The 12582-nt window shown below is 40.5% G+C and overlaps 2 protein-coding genes across 2 annotated transcripts; one reads left to right on the forward strand and one right to left on the reverse strand.

Moving 5' to 3' along the window:
- The first annotated feature begins 269 nt into the window (after window positions 1-269).
- Window positions 270-3316, forward strand: ankrd2 (ankyrin repeat domain 2 (stretch responsive muscle)). The gene is made up of 8 exons (XM_086258108.1): window positions 270-335; window positions 800-946; window positions 1042-1149; window positions 1235-1333; window positions 1499-1597; window positions 1714-1812; window positions 1907-2005; window positions 2673-3316. The coding sequence occupies exons 1-8, from the start codon at window positions 270-272 to the stop codon at window positions 2796-2798; spliced, it is 843 nt and encodes a 280-aa protein (XP_086114234.1). The 3' UTR covers window positions 2799-3316.
- Window positions 3317-4244: 928 nt separating this feature from the next.
- Window positions 4245-10019, reverse strand: morn4 (MORN repeat containing 4). Its single transcript, XM_086259554.1, has 5 exons — window positions 9847-10019; window positions 8817-8890; window positions 6808-6922; window positions 6609-6718; window positions 4245-6513 (listed from the first exon to the last, which is right to left on the reverse strand). The coding sequence occupies exons 1-5, from the start codon at window positions 10017-10019 to the stop codon at window positions 6365-6367; spliced, it is 621 nt and encodes a 206-aa protein (XP_086115680.1). The 3' UTR covers window positions 4245-6364.
- Window positions 10020-12582: the final 2563 nt, after the last annotated feature.

Raw genomic sequence — 12582 nt, forward strand, 5'->3', positions numbered from 1 at the left:
TGTGGGCATGACAGAGGAAGAGAGTGAGCGAGAATGTAGGTCTGGCAAGTACACGGCAAAGTACACACACACCTGTTTGTCGGAGTAACACAATGTCCCACCATGAAGTCACTGAAGTCACTGAAGCCATCAAGCCACTGTGCCCAACAGCACTTCTCTATAAGCTGTATGATCTGACAGTTTTATTCTATTATATTTTAGATTATTGAACATTTAGTTGTTCGATATTACTATATTATTATAGCATTTTTGCATATTTTACCCCAGGGATGGAAAACGTTGCACAGTGGGCCGGTGTGATGGACCATGAGACAGGACAAGAAGAGAAAACCCAGGTAGGTAAAAGCTTTATTCCTGCTGTGGCTTTTGCAGTCATTCTCCTGTTGACTCCTAAAATGATAATTGTTTGACACCCCCTTTCTCTCTCTGCCAGCACAGACTATATAGTATATTTTTCTGTTGTTATCACAATATCAAAATTCCAAAAAGTTCTTAATGAGAAAAATTAAAAACATATGAGTAAGTGTTGCAGGTGTCGTGCTTGTTTGACATTAAATCTGATAACTAATACAAAAATGTGACTATGAACAGCACATGAGAGGCATTTTATCTGAAATGTTTCTATTGCTATGGCCAAGCCTGGTTTGCACTATGCTGTGAATTTGTTTTGACATTAACACTGTCATTCCCGGCTCTCAACACCCCATAGCTTGCTTGGCACCGCTGCTTCCAAAGCCAACATTCCCTCGCTGATCTAGGTTTTCAAATTGTGTTTGTTATTGTTCCCGTCATTTTGCAGGTAGATGAGAGAACGGGGAGAATCTCGTTGGACCTGTGCGGCGAGAGTTTGGACCTGAGTGCAGAACAGGATAACTCAGAGCTGGGCAAAAGAAAAAAGAAGACCAAAAAAACATTCATGCCCAGGCTGTCTGTGGAAATGCAAGTGGTGAGAATGATTTTCAGAAGCTGTGTCTTCATGTCAAAGATGTATAAAGTGAACCTCTGCCTCTCCTGCTCCTCTGTGTGTGTCTGTGTGGACAGATAGAACCTGTGGATACTGCAGAATTCATGAACGCAGCCAGTGAGTGCAAACTGGATATCATAGACAGGTATCTGGAAGATGGTGGGAACCCAAATGCCCACGATGAGGTAGGGCTCTCCCTGCATCACAGTAAAACATGAATAAAATATAGCATGCTAAAATCTCAGCTAATAATATATTTACATTTGCCAGCTGAAGAGGACAGCACTCCACCGCGCCTGCCTGGAAGGACATGCTCCAGTTGTCCAAATGCTTTTAGGAAAAGGAGCTGATATCAACTTAAAAGATCAAGTAAGACGTGTGTGCACGCTGTAGGTTTGTAAAGATGATGATGGGATTGAGTGAGATTATCTTCTCAAACTAAAGCTCCTGGTTCTAGTGACCTGATGCCTGCACTACTAATGGGATGGGATTGGGGGGGTGGGATGGGGGGTGGTGGCTCCTACTGTGTTTCAGCTGGGCTCTAGGGCCATACACTGGGCCTGCAGAGGGGGAAACCTGACGGTTGTCGAAGTCCTGAAGAGCCACGGGGCTGATCTTAATGTTAGAGATAAGGTAAATGTGAATTTTAGTGGGCTCTGCATTTGCACCAGACCACAGTCAGCCTCTAATTGAATACGAGTTTGCACACATTCCCACAATCTCAGATTATATCATTGTCTGTACTGCAGTTGCATAGCACACCTCTGCATGTTGCCACGAGAACAGGCCACACCTCCATTGTGGAATACCTGCTGTCTTGTGGGGCCTTAATCAACTCCAGGGACAGGGTAGGTGGCAACTCCGCTCCACTTCTGTGCTTCATGACCTCTACAGTTTATTTAAGTCATTAACAAAAATGCTTTTTTTAAAACCTGGTTTTAGGAAGGTGACACAGCCCTGCACGATGCAGTGCGTCTCAACAGATACAAGATAGTGAAGCTGCTCATAGTTGCAGGAGCTGACACAAAAATAAAAAATCATGTGAGTTGTTTTTTTTTCCATCTTTAATTCTCATTAGTGTGCAGGTTAGCATGGGTGTGAAAATGTAAAGAACCTGGTTCACAGGACGGTTTTGATTTCCATATGTGCAAATACAATGCTAGTTTGGTTATCTCATAATAAAGTGAGACAATGATGACAGTTTGATTTTTGATTCATACAAAAGGCAGTTTTGATCCAAGTCAAGAAATGTAGTTCAGCAGCACCTCATAAACTGTCAGACTGGTGCATTGTTTTTTGGTTGAGTTGTTTTTTTAAATGAGCAAGATGTAAGGTGTGATCTTTAGATGTGCTTCTGTTTTCTTTGAACAGTACTTGCAGTTTCCTGTCTTCATGCTAAGATATTAACACTGTGGTGCATATGACATAATCACAAGTGTCACGTTCAGTTTCATGCCAGTGTCACACCTATTCATCTCTTTAACTTTTGCTAATTTGCAAACTAAAGGGACCAGGCCTCCACCGCCTTACACACACAAACCACTAGGATTTTTAAATCTAAGCATTATATTTGTTATTACACTTTATTGCCACTATTTTAAAGCATATTTACTGCCTGCATATTAAACGCTAACATGGTTTTTGCTCACATCTCAACACTCTGCATGCTACATACCTCAGTGGTAACAAAGTGACAGTGTGATTACAGGAAGGACTGACAGCAGTGCAGCAGGTAAAACAATGGCAGTTTGACATCGTGGAGACCCTGCAGAGGCTTGAGAAACTAAGGAAGGTGGGAGTACTGTCGCCTTCTAACAACTCAGGGGAGGAGTGAACAGTGCAGCACAAAGCTGTGCATCTGTGCAAGGATCACCTCAGTTTACATTGCAACTGAGTGGTTACAGTTCTGCCGCATTGAACTTAAAGCCAGCAGATATCCTGGGATTGTTGAGGCTCTCAGTGAGCTAAAATCCACCTGGTTGACGATCCACCCTTGACTAATTTTGTATATTCTTTCTATATCACTTTCTATGAGCATCTGCCTCAGGTTCTCTCTATATAAATATATTCTGTACTTCTATGTAGTGCTGTGTAAATGATATTTGCATCTGCGTTTCCAGGACGTTACTGTAAAACCTCTAAATCAGTCTGAAAATATCAGTTGGGAATTAACATTAATATTAAAAAGTATCTGCTTATTTAAAACAGTAAGAAAACAACTCACAAGTGAAAAAAACAAAGGCAGCCTCGGGATTTTGAAACGAGATTTAAAAGTGCTTAATATTGTTACGAACACTCTGAATATTTCACATCTGATTTGGGATGCTTTTGAAAGTTAAATAAAGCTGACAGAGATGGGGACTGTGTAAAAGTTGTTTTTGAATATACATTAGAGGTCCTTCTTTTATTGAGCCAGTGGGCCAGGCCAGAGAACGCATTAGCCCTGTGTTTGAGACGCCAGCTGGCAGCAGCAGAGATGATGGGTATGCCTCCCGCTAAAGTCAGAGATTCAGCAGGAGCTCAGCAACATATTTTCCTTCTATCATCAGAGGCTCAAATGTTCCTGAGGGACATTTGTCATACACGCTTGGGAAACAATTTGCTGCTCTGCTTATACTGTAGTCTTTTAAGTACAGTAGCATATTCTAAAAATAGCCAGCACAGCTTCCTAAACAAATATTGTGGTACTGCTGTATTTCTCACAGTGCTGGTGTAAAATGTTGTTTTTTCATGTATCACTGTGCTTCTTGTAGGCAGTGCATCAGATAAACTATCACACACAGACACGTTTCCTGTTAAAAGCAATGCTGTGTAACTGTCAGGGACACTGGGGAAAACATACCACAAACAATAGAAGGTTATTCACACCGTGTGCAAGTGTTATAGTTTTATTTTGTCGACCCAATCTTAGCACGGCTTTTGCTAATCTGTGTATATCAAATGAAAGTTTTAGAAAAGTGATTGTTTTACTTTTTGAGGTTTAATGTTCTCAGCTCTTTGTGAGTTGCATGCTGCTTTGTTGCGAGTTAGGGCTGGAATGATGTACAGCGAGAAAGAGGGGGATGGGGAAGCTGGAGGTTTTCCCTCTGTGTTGTTGCTATGGTGGAACCGAAATCCAGTGGAACCTGTTTGTGAGTGAAATGCAAACATCTCTCCCATAATTTACCCTCTACGTTAGAATCCCTGAGAAGCTATGAAATAAAAACTAAAGCGTTTCCTGTTTCTTTGTTCAATTCAAATACTGTGACACTCAATGAAAAACACGTTTCGCTTTCAGCAAAAAGATCTTTATTAAACACATCCACTGGTTGCCACCTCTGTGAGACTTATTCCAGGAACGTTACAGGATATTGTGCAACAGTTTTCTCTGAGAGCACTCAAAGCAACATTAAACCGTTACTGAACAAAAACCTAAGAACCGAAACGATGTTTTCCAGGCAAGTGAAAATCTGGGCAGGCACACTTTTAAAGCACCATTTGTTTCCATTTGGAAAAGGATGTGTGATTCGAGTGTATCCAGTTTCACTCAGGCAGAAGTGTGGAAGCAAAGAAGGCTTGAGGAAGTGTTGTGTCTAATGGAAAAGAAAAAGAAAACCCTCTACGAGATCTGCAGCATATTACACTGTTTTCACACAGTTCAACCCTTAAAGTGTGTTTTATAAAGTGGTACTAATGCATTCACTGTACTGCTGTCTTTGTGATTGTACTTTCCACCGTGCTGCCATTCCAAAGGGGCGTTCAAAGCAACAATGCAAGATTGTGAATTGATTTTCTTTATATTCGATAACAGCAGTGAATGCCTGTAAATGTGTTAAACCATGCTCGAAACATCAGACATATTTAAAGCAGAATCTGATTTCAATTCCCTGTTTAATCTGCAATTTGTTCTTAATGATTGCTCTTTATTGTTCAGGAAAACATGACACTTGACTGTTCTGGAGTTCAGTAGCTGTATCTTCTGTCTGTCTTTGGTTGAAGCGCTGTGTAGGCAACCCTAGACAAACCATCTCAACAAATGCTTTTTAAGGCCTATTAACTGTTCAAGTACACGGAAATAATCAGAAGTCACAGGTCGGCTGTGATCAGCTATAAAGGTTAATAATAAATTCTTAACACGTTCTTTAACTACACTGTGTTAAATAATGCAGTAGTACAATTTTCCACCTGACCAACAATTCATTCCAGAGGTCGAACCAAACACAGTCACAGACGATGACTATCTATACATATCACAAAAGGACTACACACGTTACAAAGTGAAATAGATATCTGATTTATTAATCATTCAATTTGCTGCCTTGTTTAAGATTTAGGTCCATAATTGAGTGCATTTAGTTGTGATTTCCACTGTAAATGTGACGCGTTGATGGGAGCTAAATCCTCAGCACCAGCTTAGCGATATGTCTCGGAGCAAAGGCGTCAAGAAGGGAAAGAGAGGGCGTTGTGCGTCTTTTGTTTTTGTTTTTTTAAATCAGACAACCTTGAACTACACTCTTGCACAAAAATGTCTTTAAGGCAAACGTGAATACTGATTTTCAAAAGGGGGAAAGTGGAAAAATGGATCCCTTTTTTTGTAAAGTTAGCAGCAGGATTTTCAGTTGAGGGTTTGGCCATTGGAGTGTTCTCAGAATCATTTACATTCACCTGGTTTCGTCAGCGCGCTGTGTGTGTCTTTTTCCACCCGTCAAACTTGTTGAATGCTTTTCCTTGCTCATAACACCTTTACAAAGCCAATTAAAAACTATTTGAAATGGTGCATTGTTTAGATCTTTGTTTTAGCCCTCGGTCTTTGTGACTGGCTTCGTGGGCATGCTGTCATGAATGTGAATCATGTTGCTGCCATGCTCTTGCACATGCAAGCACGTCCTTGTGCATGTGAATGTGAAGAACAAAAGCGGACCCACTTATAAAAGCACTGCTAGTGGCACCACTAGTTAAAAATTCAAAAGGTTTCACTTTCTTGTAATAGCTTGCACCTTTTTAAGGTGAATTAATTCCACCTATAGAATTAATTTACAAACTTTTTAAAGAACCAGATGTCTCAATTTTGATGGTTTGATAAAAGAAGGCTAAGTATTCTGTAGGAAAGACAAAAAGACGATGTTCAGAACACCGGAACAGCAGCATTCACTATATTCATAACTTGAAGTTAAAGGTGTGCTTTATGGTCTTCATATTTCATGTCAGTCTTCCAGAAAGTCATTATTTGGTCAATTTGCATGTGGATTCCAAGCCTCTGTTGAAGCAGAGCAAGGATCATGCATAACAAGAAAAAAAGTCATGGTAAAAGAAGAGATGAAGACATTGAGAGAAGAGCTGGGGAAACATATTCAAGTACAATCCCTGACGCCCTTTCAGATGGTGTTGGAACCTTGAGTGCGATTGTGTCCTTCAGGGTTGTCAAAGCGCCAGGCTGTGAGCATTGGAGGCTGAAGCCTGCGCACGCTGCACCACTCCTGGACACTTTTCTCTCTTCAGCAGCTTGTGGTTTTGAAACAAGCCTTCATTTCGTGGAACACCATGAGTTCCATCTGGGAAAGTCAGTAGCCCTGGAGGGACAGACAGAGGACGCTAAGACGCTATCACAGAGAGAGAATACTGACATCCTGATGGACAGGCTGTTCCAGTGCTGTAAAACTCTTACCATAGCCTTCAACACGCCCATCTTTGAATTCCCCTTCAAACTTCATGCCGTCATATCGACTGAAGACACCCGTGCCATGAAATTTTCCGTGTGCAAATTCGCCTTCGTATCTGAAATGGTGAAAGTAAAGCATGAGTTTATTTTTTAATCAAGTACAAAATTTTTTCTCTTGTTGTTTCCACTCTTTTTGTTCACACACCTGGATCCATCTGTAAAAAGCAGTACACCAGAACCATGGAAGAGTCCATTCTCAAACTGACCGCTGTAACAGGTTCCATCCTGAAACTTGAGCTGGCCATCACCATGTCTCCGACCTGGAAAGTTCCACAACATCAAAGTGAGCAATGGCAGTAACTTCAAACAGAAGATACCATTCACTTGTGAGGAATCTAATTAAAATCAACCACCAGGTCTGTTGTGGTTTATTCCTACATAACAAATTGCAACATACTGATGGAAAACCGAGCCTACCGTTTGAACTTACAGTGTGGCCGAGGGATTTAAATTCACTTTTACCGTAGAGGTGCTTCTCATGTCACATGAGTTAGTACGTGCCTGGATTTAAATACCCCTCCACCCTTGCTCAGAGAAAGGTTTACTACTGTCCCATCTGCCTCCTGTGCACTCAGAATTACAGCAGTCTAATCCAGCAGATTTTTAGCAGGGATTTCTACTTTGGGATCCAGATTGTGAAAACAGTCAAGGAATGTACTTGCACTCCCCTCCTAGAAGCCTGTGATCCACTACTGAAGCTTATAATCACATCAGAGGGCACACACCTGCAACTGGTTTAATCCACGAAAGCCACACTGAAAATGCAGGTAGAGCAAAATTTGTTGAATACAATAGGTTAAGTTGTGTTGTTTTTATGTAAAAGCAGCTGAAAATCTTAACAAACCAAATGACAAGAGAAAATTACTCTGGGATTGTCTTATTCCTAGCATATTGGCTTAGTTTCTCAGAAGCAGCTGACAGAGGACACTAAGATTTCCAAAACAGGTCCAAAGTCTAATCCAGACAAAGCCAGAGCTAGCAACTCAGTCGCTGCTTGTCTTGGGTTACCAGTGCTTGCTAATTGGGATTTGACTAAATAGCTTGAGCTTGCATGTCACTAAATGTAGCATCACTGTATGTGTGTTAGAGAGATTTAAAACAGAGCAAGCATCCTGTGATATTTTAGACAGGTGAAAATTTGGACAAAGATGTTTTCCCCACAGCTTTATGATAACCCTGCCTTTGGTACTTTCCTGCTATTTCCCTGTAATAACATTATTTATGTAAATACAACTCACTTACAAAGCTCTCTGTTATGTGTACTCTGAAGTTAAACATCCAGCACAGATGGGTGAACATCAAGCTCAGTGAGGCAGCTTACTTATTACCTTATCTAATGGATGCTGCTTTAGCTGATGCTTTATAATTTACTGAAATTATTTAAAAGTTATTGAAATATCTGGAAACATGCAAGGAAATATACAGGTCTAAAAAGCTTGAAAGTTAGTATTTGCTGTGCCCAACACAACCTGAACAAGCTTTCTTTCCTAAGAGAGCAAAATATCTCTCCAGGCCTTTCAAAGTTCTTCTTTGGGGGTCGCCGGGTCGGCTACCTTTTGTTCTGTTCTCTGTCAAAATTATCCCACATTGCTTTAATAATGTTGAGGTACAAGCTCTGGGGGGGCAAATCCATAAGTAACAGTGCTTCATTGTGTGTTCTTCTATCCAGGTATGCTTTTACTGCACTTCCAGTGTGCTTGTGATCATTGTCATGCTAAAAAATGAAGCCCTTGCCAATCAGATGCTTTCTAGATGGCACTGCATGGTGGATTAAAAAAGTATATCTTTGGTATTTTTTGTAGATTCAACTAAAGAAATGGGAAGAAATTGCGTTTTTGTAACAGGCTGCTAGTAATAAAGTGCCTAATGATCCAATTTAAAATGGTTTTTTTTCACCTGTTCAGTGGATTAATAAAAAGAAAAAGAAAAAAGACCATTCCTCTGAAAATGGTCAGTTACCAGAGCTGGACTAAAGATTAGTGAAAAAGCAGCAGAAAAACTTAAAAGCTGATAGCTAAAGCAACAACACCTTGGAGACATATTCTAAACACACTACCATAGCTACAAGTGACAGCCTGTCTCCCTTGTATTAACATAATCATGTCTGGACATCCTTTAGGCTTTCTTTAAAACTGAAAAGTGGGATTGTCTTGCCTTCTTTCCACTCGCCGTGGTACTCTTCCCCACTAGCATAGGTGAAAGATCCTCTGGTCAGAGTCATGGTTTTCCTGTCAGCACACAAACACACTCTGAGTCACTCTTTGACTGAGTTAAAAATGCACACACATGTACTTATGAGTAGAAATTCCTTTTGGGATTATTAGTCCCTCTGTCTATGGAACAGGAAAGTAATTTCCTCTTTGGTACACATATATACTGTAGGGTTGGAGACCTCAGTCATAAAGCAGACGTGATGAAAGCAGAATGCTTCTAATAGTCTTTAAAGGATTACCTTACTATGATGATCTTTTTCTTTAATCAGTCATATTTAGTAAAGAAAGACAAATAAATGCATTATCTAGCTTCTATTACAACCTCTAGACCTTAAAGCCTTAGAAAGCTTTCCAATTTCTTTAAATAGTAGGGGATTATTTTAACTTCATACGCTTCCTATAATTAAATAGCACACGGGGGAGGGGAGCTATTTGATGCACCCCAAAATGAAGGCTAATAATCAAAAAGGCTTTATAAAAAGGCAAAGGCAAGTCACATCTGATCCCATAGCTGCAAAAGCACAACTCTGATTATAATACAGTGCATGCTGGTAGCGGTGACGCTGGGGTATGCCCAGTTGTGAGGAACGCCTTTTACAAAGGTTCAGACCCTGGAAGCGTTACTGTAGCATGGATGCAGACATACACCAAAGATGATTGCTATTTAATGGTTAATGACGCTCTTCCTTTAAAAGAAATAAATGATAATGTGTACAATGTACAATGAGAGTGAGGTGTAATTTCATCCGTGATGTCAAACGAATAAATAATTGATCACACCAACACTGAAACGTTGTTGGAAATATCCAACTTAGGTTGCCAATATGTTCTGAGCAGTGCAGTTTTCACTTACATAACATGTTGCTGAAAAGGCTGTCGCTTTTAATGACAAAGCCTAGGTAGATCTGATGTAACCTATATCTCATCTACAAGGGGGGAAAGGCTGCACACCCGTTAACGCTATAATTTACCTGCAGACTACGTTTGTCGTCTCTGAAGCATGGAAACCACCGTGCAAGAGCGGAGGGGCGTAAAAATATGAAAACACCGGCTGAGAGACGTTTGTCGCATTCAGGTCCTCCTCGTAAGCTTGATCGAAGCAGTTGTCCCAGACACGCTTTGGAAAAAATGCTAAAATCGTCATTCTTTTGGATTCATTTGTTTGCACGTTGAATTATAAGGTGGGAAATTCCCATGTTTTATTTTTTAAACCCTATTTGGTTGCTATCAAATGTTTTATAGTTGTCGACTTTTTGTTGGTGGCCACCCTTCCGCTAAGGTTTAATAATTCCGGCATCACGTGAACGTAGCATTACAACGCCGTTGGCATAGTGTGCTGCAGGTTACAGACAGTGGCAGACATATTTATCATAGAATGATGCTGGGCATTTTTCTGAAGCTGTTTAATTATTTTTGTCATTATTGTTGGCCAATGCTGTGTTTTATATAGGACCAAACATGCTATTACTACTAATACTACTAAATTCTTACTATTTTTAAAAATCTGATTAAGATGTCGGGATTTTATTTTAGTTAGATGGCCAAACTCCCTGTCCTAGCTCATGGTAGCCTACTGATGTATATTGCAGAGGTTTTCTTAATAATAACCTAGTCACTTTATTTAATACTACTGGGCTGCACTCCCTTTTGCCTTCACAACTGACTTCACAACAATTCTTCATGGCACGTAATTTAACAAGGTGCTGGAGACCTGGGTCTATATTGACATGATAACCTCACACAGTTACTGCAGAATTGTTGGTTGCTCATCTATGATGAATCTGGCAGTCTATGGCAGTGAATCTGCCATCCCAGGGGCGCTCTACTGGATTGAGAGCTGGTGCCTGTAGAAGCCATTTGTGCTCAGTGCAGTGACTCATTGTCAAGGAACCAGTTTGCAATTATTTGAGCTTTGTGACATGGTGCACTATCCTGCTGGAAGCAACAGTCAAAAGACTAATACAATAAAGAAGTGGATATGGTCATGAGCAATACAGAGGTGGGCTGTGGTGTTTAAATAATGTTTAACTGGTATTAAGGGTAGTAAATCACTTTTCTTCACCACTGATCAGTTTGAACTACAGGAGGTCATCTTGACCATGTCTACATACTTAAACGCATTGAGTTGCTTCCATGTGATTAGCTCATTAGACATCTGTGTTAACAAGCAGTTGAATGGGTGTCCCCGACAGAGTGACCAATGCAAACACTGGTCAAATTGAAATCTGAAACATCAAAAATGCAGAGCTACCCTCTGTGGCAACCCATTATGATAAGAGAGCTGATATATAGTCGTGGTAAAAAGTAAACACACATTTGTTCAATTCTAAGGGTTTTATCAGGACATAGTAAACATCTGCTGTGAAGCAGTGGGTTAGTGAGCTATGTTGAGCTTAAAGTCAGAATTTTCAGTGTCATGAAAGTGGTTCTCTCTTTTTACTGGGCTAAATTATCATGGCAACTTATGCAAAACATATAACCTGGTTCAGGAGTGGCTTAAGTTTTGTTTAAAAATCATGTGGAAGTGTCACTTTTTCACATCTTTTATAAAATTTATAGCATTCAGTGTCATATAGATCCTCTAGGGAAACGTGTTTTATACAGTGGGATGCAAAAGTTTGGGCAACCTTGTTAATAGTCATCATTTTCCTGTATAAATCGTTGGTTGTTACAATAAATTAAAAAAAGTCAGTTAAATATATCATATAGGAGACACAGACAGTGATATTTGGGAAGTGAAATTAAATTTGGGCACCACAAAAAAAGAAATGAAATCAATATTTAGTAGTTCACCTTTTGCAGAAGTTACAGCCTCTAAATGCTTTCTGTAGGTTCCAATGACAGTCTGGATTGTGGTTGAAGGTATTTTGGACCATTCCATTTAACTCACACCATAGATTTTAAATAATATTCAGGTCTGGGGACTGAGATGGCCATTCCAGAACGTTGTACTTGTTCCTCTGCATGAATGCCTTAGTGGATTTTGAGCAGAGGAACAAGTACAACGTTCTGGTTGAAAGATCCAGCCCCGGCGCAGCTTCAGCTTTGTCACTGATTCATGGACATTGGTCTCCAGAATCTGCTGATACTGAATGGAATCCATGTGTCCCTCAACTTTGACAAGATTCCCAGTCCCTGCACTGGCCACACAGCCCCACAGCATGATGGAACCACCACCATATTTTACTGTAGGTAGCAGGTGTTTTTCTTGGAATGCTGTGTTCTTTTTCGTCCATGCATAACGCCCCTTGTTATGCCCAAATAACTCAATTTTTAGTTTGATAAGTACACAGCACCTTATTCCAGAATGAAGCTGGCTTGTCCAAATGTGCTTTAGCGTACCTCAAGCTACTCTGTTTATGCTGAGGGCGGAGAAAAGGCTTCCTCTGCATCACTCTCACATACAGCATCTCCTTGTGTAAAGTGCGCCGAATGGTTGAAAGATGCACAGTGACTCCATCTGCTGCAAGATGATGTTGTAGGTCTTTGGTGCTGGTTGACTCTGACTGTTCCCCACCATTCATCGCTTCCGTCTATCCGAGATTTTTCTTGGTCTACCACTTCGAGCCTTAACTCGAACTGAGCCTGTGGTCTTCCATTTTCTCAATGTGTTCCTAACTGTGGAAACAGACAGCTTAATTCTCTGAGACAGCTTTCTGTATCCTTCCCCTGAACCATGATCGTGAACAATCTTTGTCTTCAGGTCA

Source organism: Aulonocara sp. 'chitande type north' Nkhata Bay, linkage group LG13 (assembly GCF_057382095.1).
Source record: "Aulonocara sp. 'chitande type north' Nkhata Bay isolate Kocher_YH1m ecotype deep benthic linkage group LG13, A_spYH_male_GT1.1, whole genome shotgun sequence".
In the NCBI taxonomy this organism is placed as follows: Eukaryota; Metazoa; Chordata; class Actinopteri; order Cichliformes; family Cichlidae; genus Aulonocara; species Aulonocara sp. 'chitande type north' Nkhata Bay.